We start from the raw sequence: 27,157 nt of genomic DNA, 5'->3' as shown, positions 1-27,157 counted from the left end.
GGGGGTGTCAGTCTTTTGTCTCTTTTGCCTGGTAGCAAGTGATATGACAAGAGGAAATGGCCTCAAGTTGTGCCAGGGGAGGTTTAGACTGGATATTGGGAAAAATTTCTCCATGGAAAGGGTTGTCAAGCATTGGAACAGTCTGCCCAGGGAAGTGGTGGATTCACCATTCCTGGAGGAATTCAAAAGATGTGTAGATGTCACCCTTAGGGACATTGGTTTAGTGGTGGGCTTGGCAGTGCTGGATTAACAGTTGGACTCTGATCTTGGATCTCGATGAGTCTAACCTAAACGATCCTATGATTGTATGATTTGTAAAGGAATTGTGTCTGTCTGAAATATTATTTCATACAAAGCAAAAATGTGAAAGCGATGCCATTCTTGACAGAACTTGGTATTCATCCTTTTTTGCTTCTCTTTTTATGAACACGGATTTCTAGGGAAACTAAGATGCAAATACATCTTAGGTGTCTCTCGGCTGGGAGATTAAAATCTTTGAACCCAATGGTCAGTTCGAAGTGGGTCCGAAGCAGGGTGAACATCTAACAGGGGTATGGTTCTGACAAATTTTATGAAGGTCAGCGGTAACGTAGAGAAGATACACAACAGCTATCACGGCACTGAGACACAGGAGAGCTGCAGTGCTGCAAACCACAAGCTTCAGCAGTTTTAGTACTCATGGAGTTGCTTACTGTGTTTGACAAATGTATCCTTATTGGAGCAACCCATGCAGTCTTAACAGTCATTATAAGCAGGTAATTTTTAGAGAAGCAGAAAATGAAACTGAATTGCAGAGAGCCCTGAAATAACGTGTTGCAGACTTGGTGACCAAATGAGAATCTAGAAGTTTGTCCCATGTGTTATTTCCTCAGGGAATTTGCTCAATACTGTAGTCCTCTTGGACTGTATTTTTACCAGCACCATCCGACTCGCCTGTTATCACTAAGTTATATTCCATTCCCCTTAAAGACATCCTTAGACCTTTCCAACACGAGTGCTTCCTTTCTTTCCCCTTTCTGTTCCAGGTGGCTATATGCTATATTAGTTCTCGCCCACACTCGGTCAATGTCAACTGTGAAGGGGTGTTCTTCAGTGGACTTCTGCTCTATCTCTGCGACTCCTTCGTTGGTGCAGACCTCCTCAAGCGGTTCAGGTTTCTGAAAGGTAATCTCATTGCTCTGCTGGGCATCCTGGGTGTTTTCCTGCCAAGTAATAATAGCATGGAGGAAAAGGGAAAGGCAGAGGAATAACCAGCTTTGTTAAACAGCTCCACTATTTTCACAGTTAGTGCTGCCATTGTTTTCAAAAGAAATAGATGGAGTGGTTTTCTGGGAGTGTATCAAACCTGTTCCTGTTGGTAATAAGTGCAGGTAATTGAACCTTAGGTAAGCTTTGACAAATTACATTCTTTAAGTTATAAGTGACATCAAATTAAATAGGTGCAGAAAAACCAAAATCCATGGAAATCAGGCAGTGAGCTGTGCAGTCAGCAACCTGAGAGTTTAGAACATAGGTGTTACTGATGAGGACAAGAAATTCTGCTCTGGCAGTCAGTCCATCTTCACTACTGCAGATGGGGACAGCTCTTAACTGGAGGATTATAGGATCTGCCCCCACCAGAACTTAATAAACCTCATAAAAACCTTTCTTCATCTTTATGTCTTAATACTAACAAAGAGCAAATTGCCACAGGTATTCAGTAATGCTGAAGTGTGTTGCAGAGCTCCAGTGCATTTGTGGTGCCATAGCTGACCTGTTTCCCATCTTGTGCTGACTGAGGAGGGCGTGCATGCAGGGATGCCGTGGGGATGACCCTCAGCCAGTACCAAGAACTAGGTTTTGAAGTTTCCTCCTGCACCCTCTTTGGCCCTCCAGGGCAGGGACAGAGGAGGAAGGCACAAAGATGTGGTGGAGGTTGGTGCTGGCCACTGCCAGTTTCCCATAGCTGATGTGTGCCGAATGCAGCCAGAGAGGCCATTTTCTCTGTTGCTTCTTGGGCAAGAGGTGGTTTCTTCACAAAAATGGGCCATGGATGCCTGGTAGGAAGGACTTTCCCTTGCTTCAACTGAGCAGAGGAGGGATCTGAACCAAAACTTTCTGTTTGTCAGGTGCATGGGCTGGAGCACAGAACAGAGCAAGCCCTGAAGGTGTCCAACCCTCCTGCTTATTAAATGTCTCTGTGCAACACCAGGAAGTTTGCACATTTGTTAGCCACAGAGAAATTAAGGACTCTTACAGTGCTTTACCAAGGGCAGCTCTCATACTTAAGGAAGTCATAGCAGATTTTCTTATGTCAGTTGTGGGACTGATTTGGCTTAGTAGAATTTCATTACTGACCTTGTACAAACCCATATGTCCCATGAAACAAACAAAAAGTAGGCTTTATTCTTTTGGCATAATTATCAATAGTAATGTAAGGATCTTGGAGTCCCATTAATGCTCTCTCTGATATTAGCAGCTGATGATATTAACACTGGCTGATTGTCAGTCAGTGAAATTCTGTGATATGGAGCAGACCCAACACCATGTTTGCTTTTCCCTGTCTGTGCCTTCCTGCAAATTCACAGAATTCACAGATGGACACGATTTGCTGTTGTCTTGAGGCTCACACAACTGATCCGAGCCTCGACTGGATGGTTATTGGTAGACCCTTCTAATACTACTTTTTTCCTACCTAGCAGCGGAGGTTTCTTTAAAATATCTTAGGAAAATGAATGAAGGAAATGAGTTATTATTGTACCCCTGAGAACCTAATGTACTTTTCAATTGAAGGTGCCACCCTGTGTGTCATATGTCAAGACAGAAGCTCATTACGGCAGACGATAGTCCGGTTGGAGTTGGAGGATGAATGGCAGTTCCGACTTCGGGATGAGTTTCAAACTGCTAACAGTAGTGATGACGAACCACTCTATTTTCTTACTGGACGCCATATATAAGCCTTGCTAAGACACTGCTAAAGAAAAAAAGAACTTTTTTTTTTTTTTTAAAAAAAAGTACAATCACTGTGGAGCAAAGTGCAACTGATATTTATCTAGACTGCTCTAAAGGATTCCCCACAATTCTGAAGTAGGCTTTATTCCTTGGGATAAATTACCACATCAGTTATGATTTAAAGGATCTTGGATTCCAGTTATTTTCACATCAGTCACAACTGCCAACACTAATCACACAGCCAACCAAGCTGTAGGATCTGGGAGGAGGATGTTGTTTGGTTGAAGAAGAATCCTTTTAATATTCAGCTGATTTAGGGGAAGAAGCTGCTCTCCTCTTGCAGCTGCTAGCTTGAATGTGTTACATGAAATGCACCCCAGCATGTGGGATTTATTGAAGATAGGTGGAGGAGAGCCCACCGTGTCTCTTCAGCTCTGTGCTGTGGTACAGGAATACTCAGGGGTTTGAAACTACAATATAAAGTAGATATTTGTATTAAAAGGAATAGCCTTGTTCTCTGTGCAGTGTTAGTTTAAAATTTGTAATTGTGTACGTATTGAAACTGTCTTTGGCAAAATTTCCACAGGTGTTCGAAGTTTACTACTTAAACCTGAACAAATGGGCAAACACATGATAGGCACTGTGCACCCCAGTTCTCCTAGCAATGGTATTTTGCCCAGTAGGCGCCCCCTCCTCAACTCCAGGGACGAAGCAAAGGCTTCTCGTAGCTGCTCTCTCTTCACTTAGAGGCCAGAGTAACTTCCCAGCAAATCACCTTCAGTTTCTCACTCTCCTCAGAGCTTTGAAAACTTGCAGTCCATCCTCCTTTGCATATGGAAACGTGTCCTCCTGTCTGTCCGGTGCCTTTGTGGTGGGCTGTGCGCAACTCACTCTCCATTTCCTTTACACTCAGCTCCAATTGGCTGCAGAACTGAGATTAGGTCTGTTGTACCCATATATGAAGCAACATACCAAAAAATGTGCAGGACACTAATGATGCCTGAGCTGGATCCAAGAGAAACAGAAGGTATTCTATTAGTAGTTCTGAGAGGAGCAGGGGAGAAGTCCAAAGGAGCTGGGACTGCTCACAGGAGACTCTCCAGAAGCAAAGATGTGTAAATGCATCACCTAACACTGTCCTCCCTGTAAATCTGTAAATACTGGCTATGCAGCAGCCGCACATTATTCTACTTACAAGCGCAATACTTACTGATCCTTGTTAAGGTGTTCTGGAAGGAACTTGGCGCCGTTGCATTTGTTTGTCAGGGTTAAATCGTGGCGGTCCCCTGTTCCCCTCGCACAATTGGCAGGCATTACCTTGATGAGGTTTCCATATACACACAACAATCTTTCTGCACATCATGGCCCCTTTATTAAAAGGAAAAATGCAGAGTGTTTTTCAAATGCTATTCATGAATACAAATTTACTCCCCAAAAAGCAATTAAATTACCACATCTTTATACCTGACCTGCAACTCATTGGAGAAGGACCTGCCAAAGCTGCATTTTTTTAACACATAGTGTTAATTAAGCAACTTTTTTTATCTTGTGAAAAGAGATGTTTACAGATGAAAAAACATAATATATTTGACAGAGGCCAAAGGAAAATGGTTTGCATATGTCTGTGTTGACGTAGCACATCTCTGATGCTGTAAATTTAGCAAATCTCAGATGAACATCCCATCTCCGTAAAGTTATTTTTTATTTTCCTTCAGACACAACCTGCCTTATCTATTTTAACACTGGGAAGAAGCAGGGATATAAAAGATACTTCTTGAAGCCCTTGATACACACATGAATGTATTCCAGTGGTTCTGGTTTTGCCAGAAAGGCTTAAGGCCAACCCCGACTCTTAGTGTGGTTTAGAAGTGTCAGGTATTACATGTTAAAAAATGGTTTTCTTTTTGTTTGTGTATTTGATGTTTGCACTAAGTTCTTAAAATTCCAGGTGCTGAGACTACTAGGAGGAATTAGCCTGCTGGTGAAGCAGTGCAAAATTTTCCTGAAGGCTGAGAGTGCATTTAGAAAATCAGCATATTTGCCTGCCTTTACCAACTAACAGTAAACCCATTTCTTCAGCGCTCTCCCCTGCAGAAGCAAGGAGTTTTGGTAACGCTCTGGCCAGAGCACACTACACCAGCCCAAACAGCGCAGGCCTGTCCCATGGAACACTTTAACCGGCTGCCTATGAATTCCTGGGAAGGAGACCCTTGTCTGACAGCCAGATGATTGCTATCCATCTTGGTTTTAAGCCTCGCCATCAAGGCCATTCTTATGAATGTATTAAATTGGCTAGCATTATATCTTACCTGTAGATGTTCTTGTCTATTCACAGGTTAAAACTGAATGTAAACTAAGATTTAAAGAATCATATGCAGATGCTTTTTGCTTAACTTATGTAATTGCTTTTTGTGACTTTTGGAAGAGGGTTAAAAATGTTGCTTTCCTAGTGTAAAGTTTTCTTAACCAAAAACTTGGTGAATTTAGCTTCACTAGTCAGTCTACCTCATGTTATTGTTTATGAACTGAAACTGTCTGAAGTTGTGGCTATGGTATGTTTATAATGTGCTTTCATTAAATTTGATTATATTAAGTTACCATTTCAGACTGCCTCTCTCTTAATGGGTACTGCTCTTGCTTTCCAAGCCCGCCAGAGCTTTTAGATTTCCAGTGAACTTGCTGCACCATTTTTCTGACAAAGCCCTTTACAGGCTGCTCACAATCCCCTTGAAAATTACATGTGGCAGCTTGGAAACAGACTCTACAGACCAGAATTCATCACCATTCTGCTACTCCAGCTTTAAACACTCAAGTATTGTTTCAGAGGTGGTGCAAGTTCTTTACTTTAGCTCTAGCCCAAGGTTAAGGACAGTACAACATAAACAAGTATATCCTAACTGCACAGAGGTTCCAAAATTGAAACAAACTGTAAGTTTAACCCTAATTCTTTCCCATCTCAGAGTTTTAAGCTATTACTCAAGGCTGAAGGCATTCCCCTCTCACCTTACCACAAATCCTGTATAAGGATGGTACTGATTTGGAGCTACTGGGGCACTTATCCTTGGGGTTTGATACAAATGCATTGTCACTAAGGGAATTCCTATCCAAGCAGGTTTGAATGCCACAACTGTGTTCTCCAGAGACTGCATCAAAACACACTCTGCCCTTAGCCACTTTTTCCCCCCAGGAAAAGTATGAAATACACTAAAGATTCATTCACACTTAGTATCATACAGAGTAACTTTAAAAAAGCTATCAAGTATTTTATTTTTAATCTATCTACATTATGTACAGATCAAGAAAGGCCACAGCAGTTTTTCAACATACAAACCCTTTAAAAGAGAGATTTATGAAGGAGTGACAAGTATCAAAGTGAAGTCCACTAACAAAGGTATATACTCAGTACAGTACTTGAAGAATGACGAGTACACCAGTCCTTGGGGTTTTCATTCCACCTTTTACTCCACAACTAGTCTGGGGGAGAAGCAGACAGAGGGCACAAGATTCTGATGCTGCTGACACCAAGCAGGTGCCCTGGCATCTAGCAGGGTACAGGATGCAGCCCAGAAGCCACCGTGCAGTCCGTGAGGGTTGATGCCCACCACGACTGTACCGTAGCACTTCTTGCCTCAATGCAACTGGGCACAGCCTTGAGCTCTGTCAAACAAGCAACGAGTAGCGGCTCCCCTGGCTGCAGGAGCTGGGGCAGGAGACCAGTTACAGTACCAGGAAGCACTGGTATATCACCTCATTAAGAACTTCAGCATGTACTCATCAGCGAGACTAGAGTCTTTGCATTAGTTTACAGTCCACTATGAACAATTTTCTGCTGCATGTAAACATGACTAACTAGATAAAATACAATCAAACTTCTGTAAAAGTTAATAAAATATCTTTCTTTTAAAAAAACAAAGTTAGCCTATTACTGCATTGTTTACAATTTTAATAAAATAGTACAACCTTTCGGTTGTTACCAGTCCTGAGTTCACTGTAAGAAAAATGGCCCTGGCTTCTGCTGAAAGTCTGCACCCACTCAGTGCGGTTTGGCAGAAGTCTCCCAACAAAAATGGAATTCCTTCAGAGCAGTTAAGTCTGGTGCTGTCCATTGAGGAAGTTGTATACCAGGAACTGGCCGGTGCCACAGTACTGTGTTGCAAAGAGTTTTCCATCGGGAGTGGGGTCAGAGAAAGCGATTTCTTCCTTACTTAAGTATGAACCATATATGAAGTTGCTCCTGTTTAAAAGAGGGAAAAAGGCGGGAAAAAAAAAAGGTTATTACTCTCAGGGAATAATAAAAAATATTTATGCTACTAGGCCACAAACCATTAATTAAGTGACACAGACACGAAAAGGAAGAAACTCTACTAGGAGGAGATGGCTCTACTTACAGGATCTATCTCCTTCCAAACAGCAAGGAGGATCACTTGCTCTGGAAGGAGTTTTATAAGGTTCTGGTGTTCTTGAAGGAATGTTTGTATAGAGTGATTGCATCAAGAGTTCAAATTCAGAGTTTTTTAGAGAAAAAAAGTTTTAATTCATTCCAACTATTTTTTCATGGAAAAGAGACTGCTAGGGCTGTGACTACAATCACTAAGAACGAAAACACAAGCTACGAAACAAGTTGGGGTGATGATGGAGGGGGCTGAAAGACCAACCTCAAGGCATAATTCCTAAGTACACATTCAGTAATAACTATACAAAAAGAAAGAATCAATTTGCTGAACTTCATCAAAAATATTTTATGTATGTTTTATTCTTATTTTAAGTAAGAATGGGAATCAAGAGATACTGTTCTACTTCTCTGGTTCACTATGTGAGCAAATTTAGAAAACTGCACTCAGGCTTTAAGACTTTGATTAGAGGAAGGAGGAGGTAATGTTTATCCTTGGAAAGAGAAGAAACTCCCTTTAAACTTAAGATTTTTAGTTTCTATAAAATAAACTTAAATGCAGTTGAAGACCAAGTATAAGGTTCACTTGTATGGACGTCTCCATTAAATACTGAGGAAAACATAACAAGAACAAAATCTGTTTTAATCACTACCAGTTTTATTCCTTTCTCTTTCATATATTTAGGAAGATGATTTTTCAAGGTTCTTAGACTGTCTGACTGGGTTTTTGTGACTCCAAGCCAACCATGAAAGCTTGGGTGAAATGTGGCAGACATTCTCAAAATGGACCTAAAAGTCTGCTACAATGCCTTCAACATTTTGAAGTCAGGATTTAGATGGCTACTGGAATCATCCCATTCAAAGTACCTTTTGCTACTGAAGACATTTAAGTTGAAGTTTCACTGGCTGCTGAGCGGATCTAACTGCCTATTGCCATCCCAAATCAAGTCTCATTCCTTTCCTTTGCCTTCTGAACTGTCTGGGCTCCCTTGTCTACACCAGCTCTAGAGCTCATCAGACCTTTCTGCAAACCAAGAGAGCACCAGAGTCATGTAAAGCTCTTTTTGGTGAACTTGTTTTCTACTGATGCAGCAATGAGGAGGAAGGCCGAACAAGCACCAGAGCACAGCAAAAGGTGAGGTGCAGTGCACAGCTAAGAACAAAACTGAGGCCTCACTAGCTGCAACAAACCATCAAAATTGATTGTAAAAATCCTTTAGAACTGTAGCTGAGGGAACAACTCCAGCATCGATTTGGGGGAGAAATCACAGAGTCACAGAGTATTCTGAGTTGGAAGGGACCCAACAAGGATCATCGAGTCCAACTCTTACGTGAATGATCCCTACGAGGATCGAACCTGTGACCTTGGCATTATTAGCACCATGTTCTAAATCTTTCCTTCAGAAATAGTTTCTAGGAAGCTACTATTAAACACACTATTAAAAAGCTGTCAAAAAATATAACCAAATAATCAAGTTACTACACTCATCTGAACACAGCTTTACAGTCAATAGTTCAGACAGAACATGATCTGATAAGAACTTTCTAGTTGCTCCACCAGCCAGGCAAGATGCATTCTGCAGAGCAGAATAGCTTTGCTAAGCTCTCCAAATAACCAAGGGGCTGAGGACTGGCAGAGACATCAGTACCTGTGCTACAAAGTGCAGCAAGATGGTGCTTAACACAAACCTGACAGGAGAGCAATAGTAACATTTGGGCACTTCTTGGCATTACTCAGAAATGATGTTTAAACTTCTAGGAAATGTCACTGAAAAAAACCTAAGGTTTGGAGAATCAACATTTTTAACACAGATGTTTGAGTCCTTTTATGGATCTAGCACTTAGCACTCAGTTGAATACACTCATCACTAGCTACTAAAGCTCCATGGAAATTGAAAATATCTCATAAATGGCTCAGTGAACCTGAGTAAATATTAAAAAAAAAAACCACCAAACAACAATTGGAAGGCACCAAACTGTATCAAATAGTTTGATGCACTGGGTCTCTGTTCCCTCCCTCTTTCTACCTCTAAGGAATGGACAATCACTGAGTGGTTCAATCCCAGTCTGTAACACTTGGGTAATCTCACACTTTGACCAAAACCAGTCTTGCATCCTTTACTCATAACTACCCCGGAGGAACTTCCCCCAAGCTCACTGGAAGTCTGCCAGGTGACTCATGACAATTGCACCTAAAGATTTCTGTTAAAGACAAGCTATTGCAGAATAATGATGTCAGTTTTTGAAGTCCATCTAATACTGGAACTGTCAACGGTGCTCAAATCTACATCCTCAGTATCACCGGCAGCTTGAACATACAAGCTTGAGACACACAAAGCAACAAATGGCTTGGGACTGAGTTCTATCTAAACCACGTGTAACTGAGGAACTTTTTAAATATTACCTAAGACACTCTATCATCCGAGAAGCGATCTTCTTTCGACGCATCATGCTGAATACCCATATTCGACTAATCCCACAAATAGCAGGCTCTGGAGAGGTTGAGCAGCACCATGCTTTCTGTCTTTCAAATATGACTTTCTCATTTTCTGAACTGACTTCTGGAACCTTCTCTTCTATAACTCTGTAGCCCTGCAAGTGATGTAAAAAAAAATTGGGTCTTTATAAAAGCATCATTAATGACTTAAAAAAATAATTAATGTTATCAATGTTATTTCTTTCATACTTAGTTGCTAAAATGCCTTACCAAAAATATTGTGTATTTATGTCTCATTTAATTTGTCTTAACAATTTCAAAACGGGAAGAGATGACAGAGGTGAAACAAAAATACCCACCTCAAAAGCTTATCTGACTTAAAATAATAGCAACAAATAATCCATTTCTTACTACCACCTGTATTAAAGTGTTTGCCTCAATTTCTCTGACTTTGGCTAAGATTGTTTTGCTTGTTGTCTGCTACTCCCAAGGGACACTAGAAAAGCAGTAGGACAGTTTACAAGGGAACAGACAGATTATGTGACAAAGTTCTGACACCGCTGTTTAGTACCGCCGGTGGCAGCATGACTTCTTGTCCTGCCCTCTGCTTCTGTGTGCTGTGGAGCTGTTCAATCCCACTGTAATTCAACTCAATCATACAGAACACACGCTTTTTCATCCATATTGGATTTCTGCTGGGTAGGAAGCTGAACCTGCTTGTCAACAAGCAAGAGGAGAGCCAGAGGTAGCACAACAGCTTTAGCAAGTTCTTAGATGAGCAGGTCTGAGCCAAGTATGACACCATCCATGTGTCTCAGCTCAGAGTCAACCACATAAAAATGAGCGACTACATTTCAGAATAGTCTATCACCCAAAGCCTCTTCCTCTGTGGAAAAGCCATACACAGAATGCTTATTTGCTATGAACAACAATCACTAAGCACAGACACAGACTGCCTTTCTCCAATTCAGTCACTTACCCACTGGATATGTTCTGCAATTAAACAGCCGATAACTTTTTTGTCATTAGAAATAAAAAGAAGAGTTTTAGTTCTAGAGTAACACATGAGTGGAGCTTGCTGAAATCCCAAGTCATTGTCTACCATTTCTCTAATTTCTTCGACCTGTCAAAATAAGTTTAAATGCTGTGTAAGAAACACATATAAATGTACATTTCTACAAATTTACATTAAAAACACAGATTTGCAAAGATGGAGAATCTAGATCTAGAATACTGAAAGCTATTCCAGAAGTTTAGGATTATCCTAAGTAACTTGCAACACATTGGTCCACAAAAATGTTCCTTCAATAATACTCGTCTGGAAACAGGAAGAGTAGAGATCTCTCAGTCAACTTCCATTAAATTCAAACTTGAACGGTCAAAGGCTAATAGAGAAAATTCAGATAATCGAAGTGTGGAGTATGGTATTTTAGAAGTAAATGAGACCCACAGGAAAAGTTGAAAGAGTTTAGTTCAAGATTTTCTGTTATTTTTAAAGTATTTAAAGAACTAATCCATTAAGGGTTTTGAGCACATGAAAGCTGACAGTGCCAAGGCAGGTAGAAAATGTATGCATTTGTTGTAAAGGAATAAGTAACTGTTGTCTCTTTCCCCCAGCTTCCTACTCTTCCACTGGGTTTGCAAAGAATAACTGAAACTAAAAATAAAATTTTGTTTAATATTAGCAAGTTTAGAAGAAACAGAAATTTCAGCATGAATGCAAACAAAAGCTTATGCATGACCTGGTATTTTACTGGTGGATTCTTGTACCTACAATTGGATATTGGAAGCAGCCTCTATCATTCCTCATCTCCTCTGAGACAGAAATAAGGTGGCCTTTCCCATGTGGTGCATTAAATGGCATAAGCTTCTTGAATGCATGTTGTAATTACATTAGTAACACAAAAGTAGAATTACTGATGCTGTGAGGGAGACTCCACAGTCTCTCTGGGTGATCTTTTCCAGTGCATGGTCACCCACAGAGTAAAGAAGTTCTTCCTCATGTTCATGTGGAATTTCCTGTGTATCAGTTTTTGCCCATTAGTACTGATAAAATGGAAATTGTGTAAAAAAAAAAAGCTTTAATAATAACTTTTAAAAGACATGGTATTAGTTATTCTTGATTTTCTCATCTAACCTTCAGGTACCAACCATTTAATGCAAAGTCCAATTACCCAGTTTGAAACAGTAAGTAACCATTCTTGAAATCAGGCATCCGCAGTGGTGACAACTGTAAATTCTCTCAACTTCAGAGAACTCTATCCTAAATGGCTTAATTTGCTACAGTCTTCCTTTCTTCTGCACCACTTAGGTATTTTTTTTCTTCAGCCATTATATTAAAAAATGAATGTGCAACAGATGTACTAAAATTAAGATTATACTACCAGAGAAGCAAACTTAAACAAAAAAACTTATCTGCATTAAATGTTGTAAAAAGAAAATTCATGGTTTCTTTTCAATCTAATAACTTAAAAAAATTCTAGTTAGACTAAAGAAAAACTCCTACAGTCATGCCACCAGCAAGACCTCTCTTGAGCATCAATTCACCCTCCAGAGATCCCTTCCAACCTCAGCCATTTTGTGACCCTCTGACAGTGGTACTGTAAAAAAGTTCCTGTTAGTCACAGCAAATCCCAGGCTAACCAGAGTCAATGCCAGGCTACAAATGTAATGACATACTGAGATGTATGAACACAGGCCAGCCAGCAAGACACCAAAGTACCCTCCTGCTCTAAGTCTCTGCTAGTGTGCTGTGTGCAGTTTTAGAGAGTTTCAAGAGAGACATGAGTCATGGCACAAATGGAAATAATCTAGAGGAGAGCCTGACAATGAATAGAGCTCTAAAAAACATTACTTAGGAGTACAAACTAAAAAACCCAGCACATCTGGTCAATTTCCTCAAAGTAAAAAAAAAAAAATCAGAGTTTGTTCAGGCACAAAAGAGCTGTGGCAAAGAGGGAAAGAAGGATGTTTTCTATAGCGACATCAGTATGATTAGTACTAATGAACTTAAATTGCAGTATGGAGATTATGGTGGACACTTAGGGAAAACTTCCTAAAATTATGGATGCAACAGAGTCTGAAGAGGTCAGACAAATGCCTAGTGGTAAAACTTTTACAAAGGTGTCAGATGCAACATAACCTGAGCGGATCCTGCTTTGAACATGGGAATGGACTAGACTTTGAGGCCACTTTCCACCTAAATATGCTTTTATTAGAAAGTCACCTAGAGAATGATGGCTGTATAATAAAGTTAATACATTTCAGTTCGTTTAAATACAGTAGGAAGTTTATATTACACAAAATATCTGCCAGACATTCAGCAAGTATATTTAAAAAATGTATTTTAAAAAGTCAGTTGGTTAATACTGTTCCCACCCCTTACCCAGGCCCACCTCCTCTATGAACAGAGCAGCAGCACTTAAGAGTAAGATATTTAACCTGTTTGTGGAAAAAGCTACAGAACCATTGCAGTTTTGAGTCCAACTTCAACTGTTCATGTGTAAATTATACAAAGTTTACCATGGACATTTTCATTACTTATATGAAAACATCAAACAAAGCAAAATATACAAGTCCAGTCCTTTTCGCCATACCTTTTTAAGTGCATACTTCGGATCATCAGGAAGAACCATTATTATCTTTCCATCAGGATATTCAGCCAAAATTCTCTCCTTTTTCCAACCCTAAATAAAACAAACACTTATCTAAACCATATACAAGATATACTTTTACAAACAGAAACGGCAAATTATTGTTCTAGACACTGAATTTATGCAGAGACTTCACATTATTTAGCAGCTGCTCTGCTAGAGAAGGAAACTTCAGCTAGCTTTCTAAAAGAGCAAAACAGATATAATACGATGTTATTTATACAATAATTTACACAGTAACCTAACTTAATCTAAAAACAATTTGTGAAAGTGTCTTATAATTTCCCAACTAGATTTTTTTCCCCCAGGACTGCAATGCAAACTCAACTTTAAAACAGAAGTAGCAAAGTCAGCTCACATAACTGATTTCCAAACCTATGTAAATATTTTTTTCGAAGTCCAGTGAATGGGAAAACCCTAAGTTTTATTAAAAGATTTCTTTTTAACATAGTTACCTCCACAAATACACACTCAGTTTTAAAAGTTTGGCATGCGAAAGACCTCCAGGAGGTTCTAAGTGAACTGATTGGCATGCAGTTGCCCAAAATGTAAGGAATAATTTATTTTGTTACTGATCATAACTGTTAAAGCCACAAGAAGGATACTAGAAAAAAATTTATAACTACCTTCTAAGAATCTAATAGGGAAGGAGACTACGTTGTGTGTATCTGAAGTATAAACATACTCAAAAAAATAGAGGTAATTAACTCTTCTTCAGATCCACACTCGTGGTGAATAATGAGCAGTACCTGCATGGAAAAAAACAAAACAAAAAAAGCCACTTAAATCTAGCAAGATGGGACTGGTAGATATTAGAACTCAAGTTGCTTTGATGGGACCTAAAAATACTGAACGCAGAAGTAACTTCAGCCACTAAAAAGGCTGATCTACAAGTCTTACTTCAAAGCAACTTTAAATAAAAAAGTTTCTGAAGAAACAATATTGATGGAATAATTGTTATTGAAATCTGTACCTTCTCACAAAATGATGTTCGACTAAAGACCAAACAATGGAATTTGGCACTGTAGGAATGCCATATATACTACCACAAAAAAATGTCAAGTTCAGTGTTATAATACTTGATCTGTACCTCATTTTATTCATCCTGATTTTACTCCCTTACCCCAAGCAAGACACGAAGAGAATAATTTTGGAAATTTACCTACTTGCTACTAGCCCTGGAACTATTTAAGTATTAGTTTAGCAGCTGGCATGGCAATGGTTCCAACAGACACCATTTTAATCCTGTCTGCTTTTCTTCTCAGTAGCAGTTGTACAAATGAAGATCCTGCTTGAATTTATATACGTTATGATCTGAACACAAAGGGCAGTAAACAGCAGTATTACAATATTCAGGGAAGTAGAAAAGTGCAATTTGTGGGATTATGACATGCCTCTTGAGACTATCAGAAAAGGCATCAAAAGGTTCAGGAAGGGATTACTGTTCTCCAACCTCAAACCCTACCTCTCTCAAATTTTTGTCTTTTTCTGCCTTTTGTCTTCCTGCTTGCCCTGCAAGAGCTTTTTATAGCCTATTTTAAACCAACTGTGACCATCACTCAGGAAATAAATACAACGTGTTTGATAATCCTGCCAATACAGCATCCAGACTGTTGCAAGTCTAATGCAGAAAAATCAACACTACATTTTAGATTAAGGTATCCTGTTAATGTTATAGCCAGGTATTTCCACAAAATGAAATCCGATAAAAAACCAAACCACTTCTGAACATCATAGTGTTGTTATGCTTTTAAGCAACAGTATATTAGCACAAGTCTAAAAAATAATTCTGTAAAAATGCAATAATTGAATCTCTAATATGTAGGTCTCATTATTTTCATTATTGTCTACCTATTCATCTTCTTAAGTGCTTTGTATAATATGGGGACTGATGATATTCACAGGAAGGGTAGTTTCTAAATTGAAGTATTTTGGAATTTATTCAGAAATATATCTTTTAGATGCAGCTTTCCAAAAAGTTTCTGCAAACTCTAAACTCATCCAAGATTTTTAGTGAAACCATTTTAAAGCCATACTGTGCTTTTATAGTCATATGCAGCTCTAATAATTTTAAAAAGAAAAACTATCACTTCACATATTTATCTGCACCTTTAGTGTCCTTACTGTTGAGTTTTTCTAAGCAATGAACTGTCCTTCCTTTAAACCAGACAAATGGAAGCAATGCACGAGACCAGTTACAGTTCTGTCACATTCTAACATTAAAGGAAGATGTGCTAAAGCTGCAGCTGGGACTGATCCTATTAGATACCCACAGTACACAAAATATGGTTTAGAACCAGTATATTGACTGTGATCTGAAGATGATTGATAAGGTCTTTTAACATACCTATTGACACTTTTTAAACAAAACCCCACTATTTTAACACTATTAAAACAAAATACTACAGTCTGCGAGATATTTCAATCACTGAGAAATAACGTGATCTTTCACACAGGCAGATGACAAGATCACCTTATTACAGCCTATGTCTACAATATATAATATTCTACTGCGGTGTCAGAAAAATTGCTTTTCCTTTCCTTTTAATTGATATTACTTTAGGACATTAACACTTATTTACTGCTGAATCAGATGTCCAAGCATTGATATACACTGCTTGTGATGAAAATAAAAGGAAAGCTACTGTTCCCACAAGTATACATATTCTGCAAGGCCTGGAGTTAAAGACCATGATTACAGCACTCCTCCCTGATACTGGCAGTCTATGCCCAACAGCTGATTACCTCTAGACAGCAGCAGCAGGGCATATAGAGTCTAATCACCACAGCTGGGCATACTGGTGTTGCACAGAGCCCTGATGGTATGTAATAGCTGTTGCAATACCCTCCTCCCCTCCATGTTAGGTCTATTTATCCTACAGGTATTTGTAATCCTTTGAGAACATAAGACCACTCTGCAAAACATAGTTAACACATTTTTAATCTACTTCTAACTTTTCCTACCAATTCAAACAAGAATAAAGGTTGCTTCTGCTTGTTTATTAAGGTGCAATGGTAAGAGAATTACAAAAGAAAGAGATCATTCCAAAAAGGGCAATACAGACAAGCAGTTGCTGCTACATCATGAAATAGTATGGACAGTAGTTACTACTACAGTGTGTTGCTTTCACTGAGTATTGTGTATGTATATAATGAATGGTGTAGAATATAGTTGTAAAGATGGTTCCAACATTAATAGCCACCGTTCAGTGGTCTGTTTTTCATCAAAGAATCAAAGAATGGCCTGGATTGGAAGGGACCTTAAAGATCACCTAGTTCCAACTCCCCTGACATGGGCAAGGACACCTTCCTCTAGATCGGATTGCTCAGAGCCTCATCCAGCCTGGCCATGAACTCTTTCAGGGATAGGGCATCTGCCACTTCATTGGACAACCTGTTCCAGTGCCTCACCACCCTCACAGTGAAGAATTTCTTCCTAATATCTAATCTAAACCTACTTTCTTTCAGTTTGAAGCCATTTCCCCTTGTCCTGTCACTGTATACTCTTGTAAATCATGACAAGCATGAAATCTTTCTAAGATTATATGAAGTTCAGCATCATCTCCAATTCCAGTATCCTATTAAACTTAGGTGCCAAGAAGTCAAATATTGCCTTTATTGTTTTTAACCTGAAAATTGTAAGAAGCTCACAGATAGACTTGGGCGCAGTTACAACAAAATAGCTGTAAACTTATCAGATTAGACATTAGCTTTACAGAATCACAGCATGGGTCAGGTTGGAAAGGACCACAGTGGGTTATCTGGTCCAACCTCCCTCCTCAAGCAGGGTCATCCTACAGCAAACAGCATAGGATTGCATCCAGACGGTTCTTGAGTATCTGCAGCGAGGGAGTCTCCACAACCTCCCTGGGCACCCTGTTCCAGTGCCTGGCCACTCTCACAGTAAAGGAAGTTCTTCCTCATATTCAGGTGGAACTTCCTGGCATCAGTTTCTGTCCATTGCCTCTTTTCCTATTGCTTGGCACCACTGAGAAGGCTCCATCCTCTTGGTACTGCCTCTTTAGATATTTATACACATTAATGAGGTCCCCTTTCAGTCACCTCTTCTCAGGGCTGAACAGGCCTAGCTCCCTCAGCCTTTCCTCATAAGACAGATGCTCCAGACCCTTGACCAACTCAGTAGTTCTCTTCTGGACCTGCTCCAGGAGCTCCATGTCCCTCTTGTACTGTGGAGCCCAGAACTGCACACAGTACTCCAAATGTGGCCTTATCAGGGTTGAGGGGCAGGATCACCTCCCTCAACCTGCTGGAAGTGCTCTTTCTAATGCATCCCAGGATTCCGTTGACCTTCTTGGCCACAAGTGCACACTGCTGGCTCATGGACAGCTTGTCCACCAGGACCCCCAGGTCCTTCTCCACAGAGCTGCTTTTCAGCAGTTTGGCCCCCAGCCTGTAGTGGCGCCTGGTGTTGTTCCTCAAATAACAGTTTCTTCCACTTTCTTCAGCTCAAGATATAGGATGAGCTTGAAATGCAAACAGATTAACTGCAATCACATCAGGCACCTGAAGTTAGCAAATGCCCGTGGATTAAGTTTTTGGCTTTGCAATTTCAAAACATCATTAAAAATGCCTCGCTCTTACCAAAAAGTTTACAGAAGTACTAAGTTGACGCTATGTGGTATCACAGGGAGGGGACACAACTGATACTGTGCGTATCACAGTTAGGAGATTTTATAAAACTGAACCATGTGTCAATCCCACAAAGCATCCATCCCAATGGAGTTAACACTTATGTGTGTGTCATCACCCAGTGCGTGCACATGCTAGACAGGCATAACTTTTCTGGAGACTTTCAGATGTCTGATACCAGAAGAACCACGAGACAGATTGCTTCATTTGTCTGCAGTAGGAGACATCTCTCAAACCAATCTATTCCTGCTCCAGTGCTATCCTTGACCACCTTACCTTCTTGCTAATTCAGTTTGCACACTTCTATTAATAGCAAATGTCATCCTTCAGAAAACCCATCAGTCTTTGCCAATCTTCTGTTCCCAAATTTAGAAAATGTCATTAAACTTCCCCTCTCTGCATGCAAGGCCTACAATTTCCTCATTGTCTCTATCAGCCATCCACGACAAAACAAGTGTCCCAATACCATCTCCCTGTAAGCCTGTCCTTCTTCTGGGGGCATAATAAAATTTCTAGAGAGCGAAACAAAAGTTTTTACTAAAAAAAGCAAGACCCGTCTTTAAAAAAGAACAAACAAAATTTTAATTTGTTGAAGGCAGTAAATAATTTACTATTTACAGGCAAACTGCCTTCTGGCTACTCAATACTTCAAAAAAGCCACAAAGCAGCTGCATGCAGGTAGGCATGACACTAACAATAACGTCCATTTTCACAGTTCACAGCAAGAAGCATGATAATGCACATAGACCCACTTTTTGTGAGTTTGTGAAACAAATCATTAATAGAACTACTAAGAACAAAATAGGAGATGCTCAAAAGAGAGAAAAACTGAGAAAAGTCTTCTCAAGTCAGACTGGGACCACGTCATATGGCAAGAAGAATGTGAATGACAAGAGAACGAAAAATGCTTGTAAGATACCTTAGAATGGCCTCCAAATCACAAATGATGCCAAAGCCAAACATATTAACTACATAGAAAAGAGTATCTGGAGAGCTAATAAACTAAAAGACCAACACCAGACATTCCTGGACCAGAAAGTCTAACCAAGGAGTTACTGAGACTTTCTCTAGTACACTTTTTTTAATTCCATGATGCTATTGCCCAGTTAACACTCTCTGTCAGGGAAAGGAAGGCAGTTACAGCCTCAACACAGTAACTACATACAAATATCTAGAAAGCTCTGAGCCATCCTCCCAACAATCCCCACCACAAACCTCCTAGAAAAACCAGGATAAGTAGCAATCATTCTGGTATTTCTGGATGACTAAGAATTAACAAGTAATCACTTGGTGTACTAATTTACTGACAAGAAGGCTTATCTTAAATTGAAATTATTTTCTAAGAGGAGGTGAGAATGTTTCTGTCACAATACTATCAACCAAGAACCACTGACTGGATCAAATGACTAGTGACTTATCTATTTATCATGGCAAAAGTTACTCACCCACACAGAAAACTGAGTGTCAAACTGTTACGAGGAAAAAAAAAAAAATCTGAGGGGAATTAAAGACTTAGAAGAACCCTTTTTTTGCCTTTTTGTCTACTGTTTCTACTCCAGAATAACCATTTAAATCATCGCTCTACAGCTCTCTAGAATGTCACAAAACACAACTAGAGTCTCAAAAGATTACAGAGATAGAGCTGACAATACAATATTTTGCTTGAGTACACATTGTTGGAAGTTTTAAAAAGATGTCTAGCAACTAAGAAAACAATAGGAAAAGTTTTTCTCAAATTAAAAGCATACCTAATTTTATACAATGTTATTTATGACTGGTTTAATACAGTCTGCTCTTTCACATTTATGTTAATTATGTTGTTACTCTAGACATGCATACAAGTGAGAAATTTCAGCTCTTCCGACCTCCAAAATATTCCAAACTTCAGTTCAGCTTCTTACCTACACGAACATAGCAGCTTTAAGCAGCTATTGAACTCATCTGCCAGCTTCTGTCCAAAAGAACTAACATCATCTTCTGTAAATTATGTTTACATCTTTGGTAACATTCAAGATCTGAAAGTACTTGGGCAGGAGGGGACAAACAGGAATAAAATGGGGAAATGTATTTTATGTTGCCATTATAATGTACTGCTTCCCATCACACTTTCTGCCCAGTCCCACCCTATAACGTAGCCAATGTGTATCAGACGAGATCTCTTAAGATGTCTGGATTATTCAGCAAAAACTAACCAAGAACAGAACAAACACCAGAACTATTTTACCAGACAGTTTCAAGCATGAAAGTTTTAGCTATGATGATATATCTTAGTATTTGCAACCAGTGAGATAAAATTGTGCTTGAGATTTAAGAGTAGCCCAACAGCCATTTGGTATCTATATGGAATGAATTGGTGGTCTCAGTTCAGTTATCCTGGAGGTCTTATCTACTCGAGTGTAGAGTACTGAAGGTAACATGTGTGATAAAGAAAACAGACTTTGTGGATTCTATTCTGGATTTCAGACATGTGAACAGGCATTTCCTATGTCTTGTAATATCAGCTACTGTGAAGTAGCTGATTTTACAATATAATTGAAATTGTACACATTTTTTCAAATCTGAGCTTTAATATGAGAGATACACTCAGATATAGCATATATAATGAAGTTAATAAATAATAGTTTGTATTTTAGAGGTTAAAATCTCACTATAAATTCAGTAAAGCTTCAATATACTATGAAGTTGTATCAGCTGGATTTCTAGGCAGTCTCTCTTCAAATTACACGTAATTAAAGGCAAAGTAATTTAGAAGTCATCTAAGATTACAAAAGTCATCTCAATTACAAAAACAGTACAATCAGCCCTTTATCTGGCTATTAAGTTAACTGCTGTAAACACCAGTTGTACTGAAACCTGTATTTAGTATTCTCAGAAGTGATGTTCCTTTGTTTTCCTATCACTACCCTCACACCTCCCCTAGATTAAGTAATTGTAGCAGAAATAATACAATGGTGATGAAACACCATTATCCTACTAACAAATTTTAAACATTACATATAACCTGTCTACCATGGCTGTTAAAAACATTTATTTCCCAAAGTGGATGATTTACGGCCTACTGCAATAATAATTTATTAAAACACAACTTAATGTAACATGAATTTTAACTAGTACACATCAAACAAAAGATACTGTTTATGCCTTTAAAAAGAGAAGGTTTTCTTACCACATATCTAACAGCACTTATGAACTGGTTATGAAACAACAGGTGTTGGGTTTCATCCTCTGGATTTGACACGGTGTAAAGCATTCCACAAATATTACAGGAAATAGCACCAAATCTCTTCTGTCCTCCATCCTATTAAAAAAAAAACAAAACACCAAAACCAACAAATAACCCACAAAACAGGTATTTGTCAATTGCTTGCACAGTAAATACAGTTAAACAGAACTTTTATCTAATCAGATATCCCTTTTATAACATGTCTTCTGGAAATTCAACACAAAGGCTAAAATGGGGTGAACCAGGAGAACCAACAAGCACAGAATTTAGAATTCCATCTTTTAAAAACTAACACAGCCTCAAAAGGCACAGGCATCAATCACAGAGCAAACTCTACCTAAAAAAATTATCTCCATCCCTCCCACTACTTTTGAACAAATGACTTTTATTTTATGAACACAAAGAACAGAGAATTCTTCCTTCGTTACACCATTTGCAGTAAATATCATCATCTTCCACAAAGAAAATTCCCATATCCAGCCCCACACTCTTTGGTTTTCCCTACAGTTCTGCTGCTGTTGTTTTGGTTGCGAGTTGCTTTGAGGTGGGCCACAGGTGAGCCACTTTCCTGAAACTTTGGAAGGATATTATAAAAACCCAAAGGTTACAGAAATAATTGGTAAGATCAGCAGTATATCTGCAACAGCTGATAACTACCTTTACATTTTTCACGAAAACTAAATATTCCAAGGCAATTTTTCAGACACTGTAGGGCAGCTACACTGCAAATGGAAAAATCATACCATTTCTCTCATGATCCTCTAGGTTATCCTCCTACTCTATAACCAACTGTTACCAAACTAAGGGCACTACTCAGTACCTACTGTTTTACTGTGTATTCATTACAAGTGTTACTAATTTGTAAGTATGCTCAGATTAAGGAGTCAGTGCCTAATAAAAAGTATCAGGTGCGGGGGTTGCCTCTTGTAAAGAGCAAAAGAATACCAGCTAGAATGAAGTCTCTATCCAAAAGGAAAGTTTTAAGCTACAGCTTAATGTTCAACTACTTTTTTTTTTCTTTAACTACATTTGGAAATGGAGTTTATGTAACCAGCAAAAAATGTCACTTTTAATCTATTTTAACATATATCACAAGCAATGGAGAAACAAGAAGTTATTCTATACTCTAAACAAGTAACCTAAACAAGTAACCTAAGCAAAAAAGATTTGAGGGTGTTTTTCAAAAGGAAATTGATCTGTGTGCACAACGTGCAAGAAAACAGATCACCTGAAATTAATTTTGTTTTCTAAGAGCTGAAAATATTCATAGCAAAAAAAGCCTACTTTCTATAAGAAAGCATTTTGCAACGCAGGAAGAAGTGTTTACAAATCACTTCCTACTCCTTCCATCTTCAAAGATGTGTCTAAGGGCTAAGTGACTCTTCAATTCTCCACACAACAGCAACCTATTTCAAACAGACATTAGTGTAATCTAAACTGCAGGTATCAGTTTCTTTCCAAGAAGAGACTGAAGGTACAACAGGCCAGACAAACTCAGAACTGAACTTCTCTTTAAGAGCACAAATGTGGAACTCAGCCAAAAGAAAGAAGATGAGTCTGAGAAGTCACTGCTTTAACTGTTTGTCAGTGAGTAGATTCCTACAGAAAGAGAAACAGGAGTAAGTTCATTTTCTGAAGGAAAAAGGAAAGATGAACCCTTAGGTTAGATTTGTAAAGTCAGATTAAGATGAGCTTTCTAAAAGTGCAAAAATTGAATCTAACACGTTTTATTTTACCTGCAGATTCCCTTGAAAACAGCAATACAGTTCAAAACAAAGTACCCATTCTGGCCACCAAAATATACTGCATTTTCAATCTTTATACGTGAAAGATGAAGAAAAGGCAGTTCAGCAGGAAGAATGATGTATGCTGACCACCTAAAGATGAACCAACTGAACCAAACTTAGTAATCCTACCTTGAAGATGGGGAACATACCCCCTATATCTAGAGTACGAAAAGTGAAAAGGACGTGTACTTTGATGCTTGGAATATATGCCAAAAAACTCCACCATGTGAATTAGAAAATCAGCTACACAAAGCAAGTCTTAAAATAATTAGCACATGACAGTACTGCGTAAGTCTCATGAAACAATTTCTGTTCGAATCATCAAGAAGCTAAAGGTATTTAGGTCAATCCATCTATTAGTTTACTACCAAAAATCTCAAGCCAAAAAAAACCCCTAGCTATGCAGGAAGTCATCAAAAAGTTCAAGGCAAGGATATCCTCAAAGTTGTCTGACTGCTTAGCTCATCCCATCTTGACTTGTAAATACATATGCTGTTTCCAGGAACAGATTACTTCCCTGGAATAGTACTGCCATATTGTATTTTACGGTCTGACTTTCTCAGATGTTGCTAGTATCAGTGGCTTTGAGTTTTGGGGGCAGAATTTTTGTTTGGATTTTGGTTTTTAAGGATTTTACTGATGTTACTACTTTACACACATTCAGTTGTATCAATGGGCTACCCACAGAGGTTAATACAAATGACATGTTACATAAGTTATCAGAAAAAGCACAATGTAGTATCTAAAGCAATCTTCTGAACTCTGTAGCCCTGACAAATGTGGACTATAGTTTTAGGAAATACTTTACAGTATCCCAAGGGCAATAAAGAAGATTTTTGTATAACTGAAATACTATTTCAAAGCCACGGAACAGGACATAATGCTTCAGACAAAAATTAAAAGCAGCAGCTTTGGAAATCCAATGCAGACTACAACAAAAAAAAAAAAGACATGCAAAATAATAAAGTCAGGAACTATGAAGAATGCACTTTTGTACTTCAACAAAACATCTAGAGGATCTGACTATTTTTAAACTGATGTCATTGCAAGAGCTAAAGTGGAAAGGGCATGCATCCAGAGGGAAAAAGAGCTCTCAAACAATAATACTGCATTAAGGGTTGCTAGTCCTTCCTAATGGGAAGAGATAAAAAACAAACAAACAAACAAATCAAAAAAAACATAACCAAATAAATCCACCTAGGAGTACCTTACGCACCACACATGAGAGTAAATAAAGCTGGGATTTGAAAGGGGAGGGCTGGAATCTTCTCAGCAAACAGCAGATATTGTGTACTGAAAAATAAACTGTTGGCTTGCCAGAACTAGAAAAACATGCAAGAAGCCTGAGTCTCAGAGAAATGTTTTTCAGAGTAATATTCAAGAAAACATGCAATTTCAGGAACACAAATGTGTTACTCTGCTTAAAAACCAGTTTTCTAAAGAGTAACAATAAAGAGCAAAGATACTTTCATTTCCTAAGCAAATTCTGCATGTGTAGATGGCAATTAAGTAAGCATTCCCAACATCTCAGGCAATTCTCAAATAAATACAGCATATCCACTGTTTCAAGGCTAACTGTAATTGAACATTGAGACAATACTGCCTTAATCTCCAGAAGGGCTTCTTAATTCTGTGTTAGACAGAAAGAAAAGTCTTACCAACATCTTCTTTGAGAAGGTGCATGTCTGCTGATCCTCCACATGTGGAGTAAGGAGCCCTGCAAGCAAAAAAGGCATTTGGTGCCTCTGTAGGAGATAAAAAGGGGCCCTTTTTTGTTCTTTTTTTTTTTCCTTTCTCTTCAGGCACAGATTAGGTCATCTCCTTCTTGATTACTTAGTATTGGTTAGAGGAAGACTGTTTTTTCCCCCAGTCTTTGCACAGAACAAAGAATAAATCCCAGCCACAGAAACAAGTGGGCTGGAAATACAAGAAGTGCAGGAAGAAACAACACAAAGATTTTGGGGCTCTCCACAGAAAATGAAAAGGTCAAAGAATTCTATTTCAATGAAAGATGCATTCAAGACTGAGGCTGCTAGGTAGATCCCCTTGCTGATCAGCAGGATCAGAAGACATGTCCCAACTCAGAAAAAAGTCCTGCCTTCATTTTGACCAAAAAACCAAATCAACAACAACAACAGAAAACCAACTCATTGCTGGTGTCCATCTTTCTGAAAAACTGTTTTAGCAAAAGGATACAAATCAACTTGAAACTTTCAGAACTGTGAGGTATTTAATACTACTTAACATATTTCAAAAATGAAAATGGAGTCTCATTATTCATCATGAAATTATATCCTCACTGGTCATTGGCTAAAGCAATATGATAAAAAGGTAAAAAAAAAATCTGCACTGTATTTACAATGGACTAGTAATCCACTCTCAATACATATAAAAATATTATTCAGGAATATTGCAGAGTGTGTTCTGATGCACACTGGTTTTAGCTGGGATAAGGTTAATTTCTTTCACAGCAGCTGCTGTGGTGCTGTGTAGTAGATTTGTGACCAAAACAGGGCTGGTAACACAGGGAAATCTTCGCTATTGCTGCACCGTGTGTACACAGAATGCAAAGGCCTTTTCGGTTTCTCACACTGCTGGGCCAGTGAGGAGGATGGGGGTGCCAAGAAGCTGGGAGGGGACAGAGCCAGGACAGTTGACCCCAACTGACCAGAGGGGTATCCCATGCCACCTGGCATCACGTTGAACAGTAAGGGCCAGGGGAAAGAAGGAGAAAGAGGAGGGTGTTTGGAGTTAATGGCATTTGTCTTCCAACTGTTACACATGATGAATTCCTGTTTTCCTGGAGATGGCTAAACACCTGCAAGCCACTGGGCAGTAGTGACTTATTTATTTTGCTTTGCTTGCATGCACAGCTTTTGCTTTATCTGTGAAATTGTTCTCCCCCATCCTGCGTGGGGGAGCAGCTGCATGGTGCTCAGCTGCCTGCCAGGGTTAACTCAAAACACCATGTTAATGGCCTTGGTGCCTGAATTCCTGTCTCAGCTCCCCAGCTAACCTCACAAAACGCTCTCCCCCACCTTCAGGACAAAGTATATCACGCACAACCCACCTGAATTTGCTAGACAAAGCTGTGTTGCAGCAGTGAAGCAAAAACTGGAAGAAGTGATAATAAGAAAGGATGGCGGCCACTACCTCTCTGTTAGAGCAGAGGTATCCCAAGGGATAAGATTTGTGTTGGAAGAAAAGTGACTGGTCTTACGCTTTTGCAGTAGTCACTGCCTTGTTTTCACTGGGATTATAGGAAAGGAGAGAGGCAGTACTTAACTAATGTGAACAATGAAATATTGCCCAAAAGCCATTCTCTAATTCTGCAGAGAAACTGCCCAACCAGACTGTACCAGTTTAGGGAAGAAAACAGCAACTTTAAATGATTGCTATGCAAATTTCTTCAGGCTCGTAAGAAATCATTTTTACACTTATTATTTCCACTAACAACTTTCACATATCACCTATTTCAGTCAAACAGGAAACCATGTTCAAGTTAAACCAAAATATACGCATAGAGAAATTCAAGTATGATATCCAAATGTGTAAATCAGAAAAACCTTCCATCAAGCCATCCTGATCCATGCATTTGCTGATACTTATAAAGATCAACTAAATTTAATCACATTTGCTAGCAAGCAGGCATAAACTCAGATCTCTAGAAAGGCAGAAAAGTCTCCATAACTCTGTACTATCCTTTTATAACTTCAGTGACTTGTTTTCTCTGTTCATTCATTTTACACGATTTTTCATAAAACTGATTACTATCATTTTCAAAATACTAGCTTAACTCAAAGGAACACATCTCCTCAATGGCATAAAATGGAAGAAGTATCCCTGCATTTCATAGGTAATTATATATATATATATATATATATAACATTCCTTCATAGCATTATTGCTTTTATCAATCCTTATTTTTATGGTCAACATTTTGTTCTGACAGGGAAGCAGAATTTTTACAAGAAACAATTGTCTTGAATGTAAAGCAAATCTCATTTTATGAAAATTGAAAACATATGCTTTGCACATTTGTATTTCTTTCCATTTCAGAAGTAAAAGGAACAGATGATTTCATAT

At 38.8% G+C, this 27,157-nt stretch overlaps 2 protein-coding genes across 13 annotated transcripts in view; one reads left to right on the top strand and one right to left on the bottom strand.

Moving 5' to 3' along the window:
- The window catches only part of GREB1L (GREB1 like retinoic acid receptor coactivator), a 138,212-nt gene extending 132,681 nt beyond the window's left edge, over positions 1 to 5,531 (top strand). For all 9 annotated transcript variants that reach the window (XM_064655372.1, XM_064655351.1, XM_064655394.1 and 6 more), the window contains 2 exons: positions 1,026 to 1,164; positions 2,773 to 5,531. In XM_064655372.1, the coding sequence (XP_064511442.1) occupies positions 1,026 to 1,164; positions 2,773 to 2,936 (303 nt within the window). In that variant the 3' untranslated portion in view covers positions 2,937 to 5,531. The remainder of the gene's footprint in view (positions 1 to 1,025; positions 1,165 to 2,772) is intronic.
- Positions 5,532 to 6,169: 638 nt separating this feature from the next.
- Positions 6,170 to 27,157, bottom strand: part of ESCO1 (establishment of sister chromatid cohesion N-acetyltransferase 1) — a 33,358-nt gene continuing 12,370 nt past the window's right edge. For 2 of the 4 annotated variants that reach the window (XM_064655471.1, XM_064655475.1), the window contains exons 8-12: positions 21,228 to 21,359; positions 13,355 to 13,444; positions 10,738 to 10,881; positions 9,726 to 9,913; positions 6,170 to 7,165 (exon numbers count right to left, since the gene is read on the bottom strand). In XM_064655471.1, the coding sequence (XP_064511541.1) occupies positions 7,018 to 7,165; positions 9,726 to 9,913; positions 10,738 to 10,881; positions 13,355 to 13,444; positions 21,228 to 21,359 (702 nt within the window). In that variant the 3' untranslated portion in view covers positions 6,170 to 7,017. Of the gene's footprint in view, positions 7,166 to 8,188; positions 8,346 to 9,725; positions 9,914 to 10,737; positions 10,882 to 13,354; positions 13,445 to 14,037; positions 14,161 to 21,227; positions 21,360 to 27,157 lie in introns of those variants that run through there. The other 2 variants (XR_010430727.1, XM_064655490.1) reach the window with 2 other exon arrangements.

Source organism: Pseudopipra pipra, chromosome 1, assembly GCF_036250125.1.
Source record: "Pseudopipra pipra isolate bDixPip1 chromosome 1, bDixPip1.hap1, whole genome shotgun sequence".
In the NCBI taxonomy this organism is placed as follows: Eukaryota; Metazoa; Chordata; class Aves; order Passeriformes; family Pipridae; genus Pseudopipra; species Pseudopipra pipra.
The sequence above is the reverse complement of the archived record's forward strand: the minus strand, read 5'-3'. Positions and strand labels throughout refer to the sequence as shown.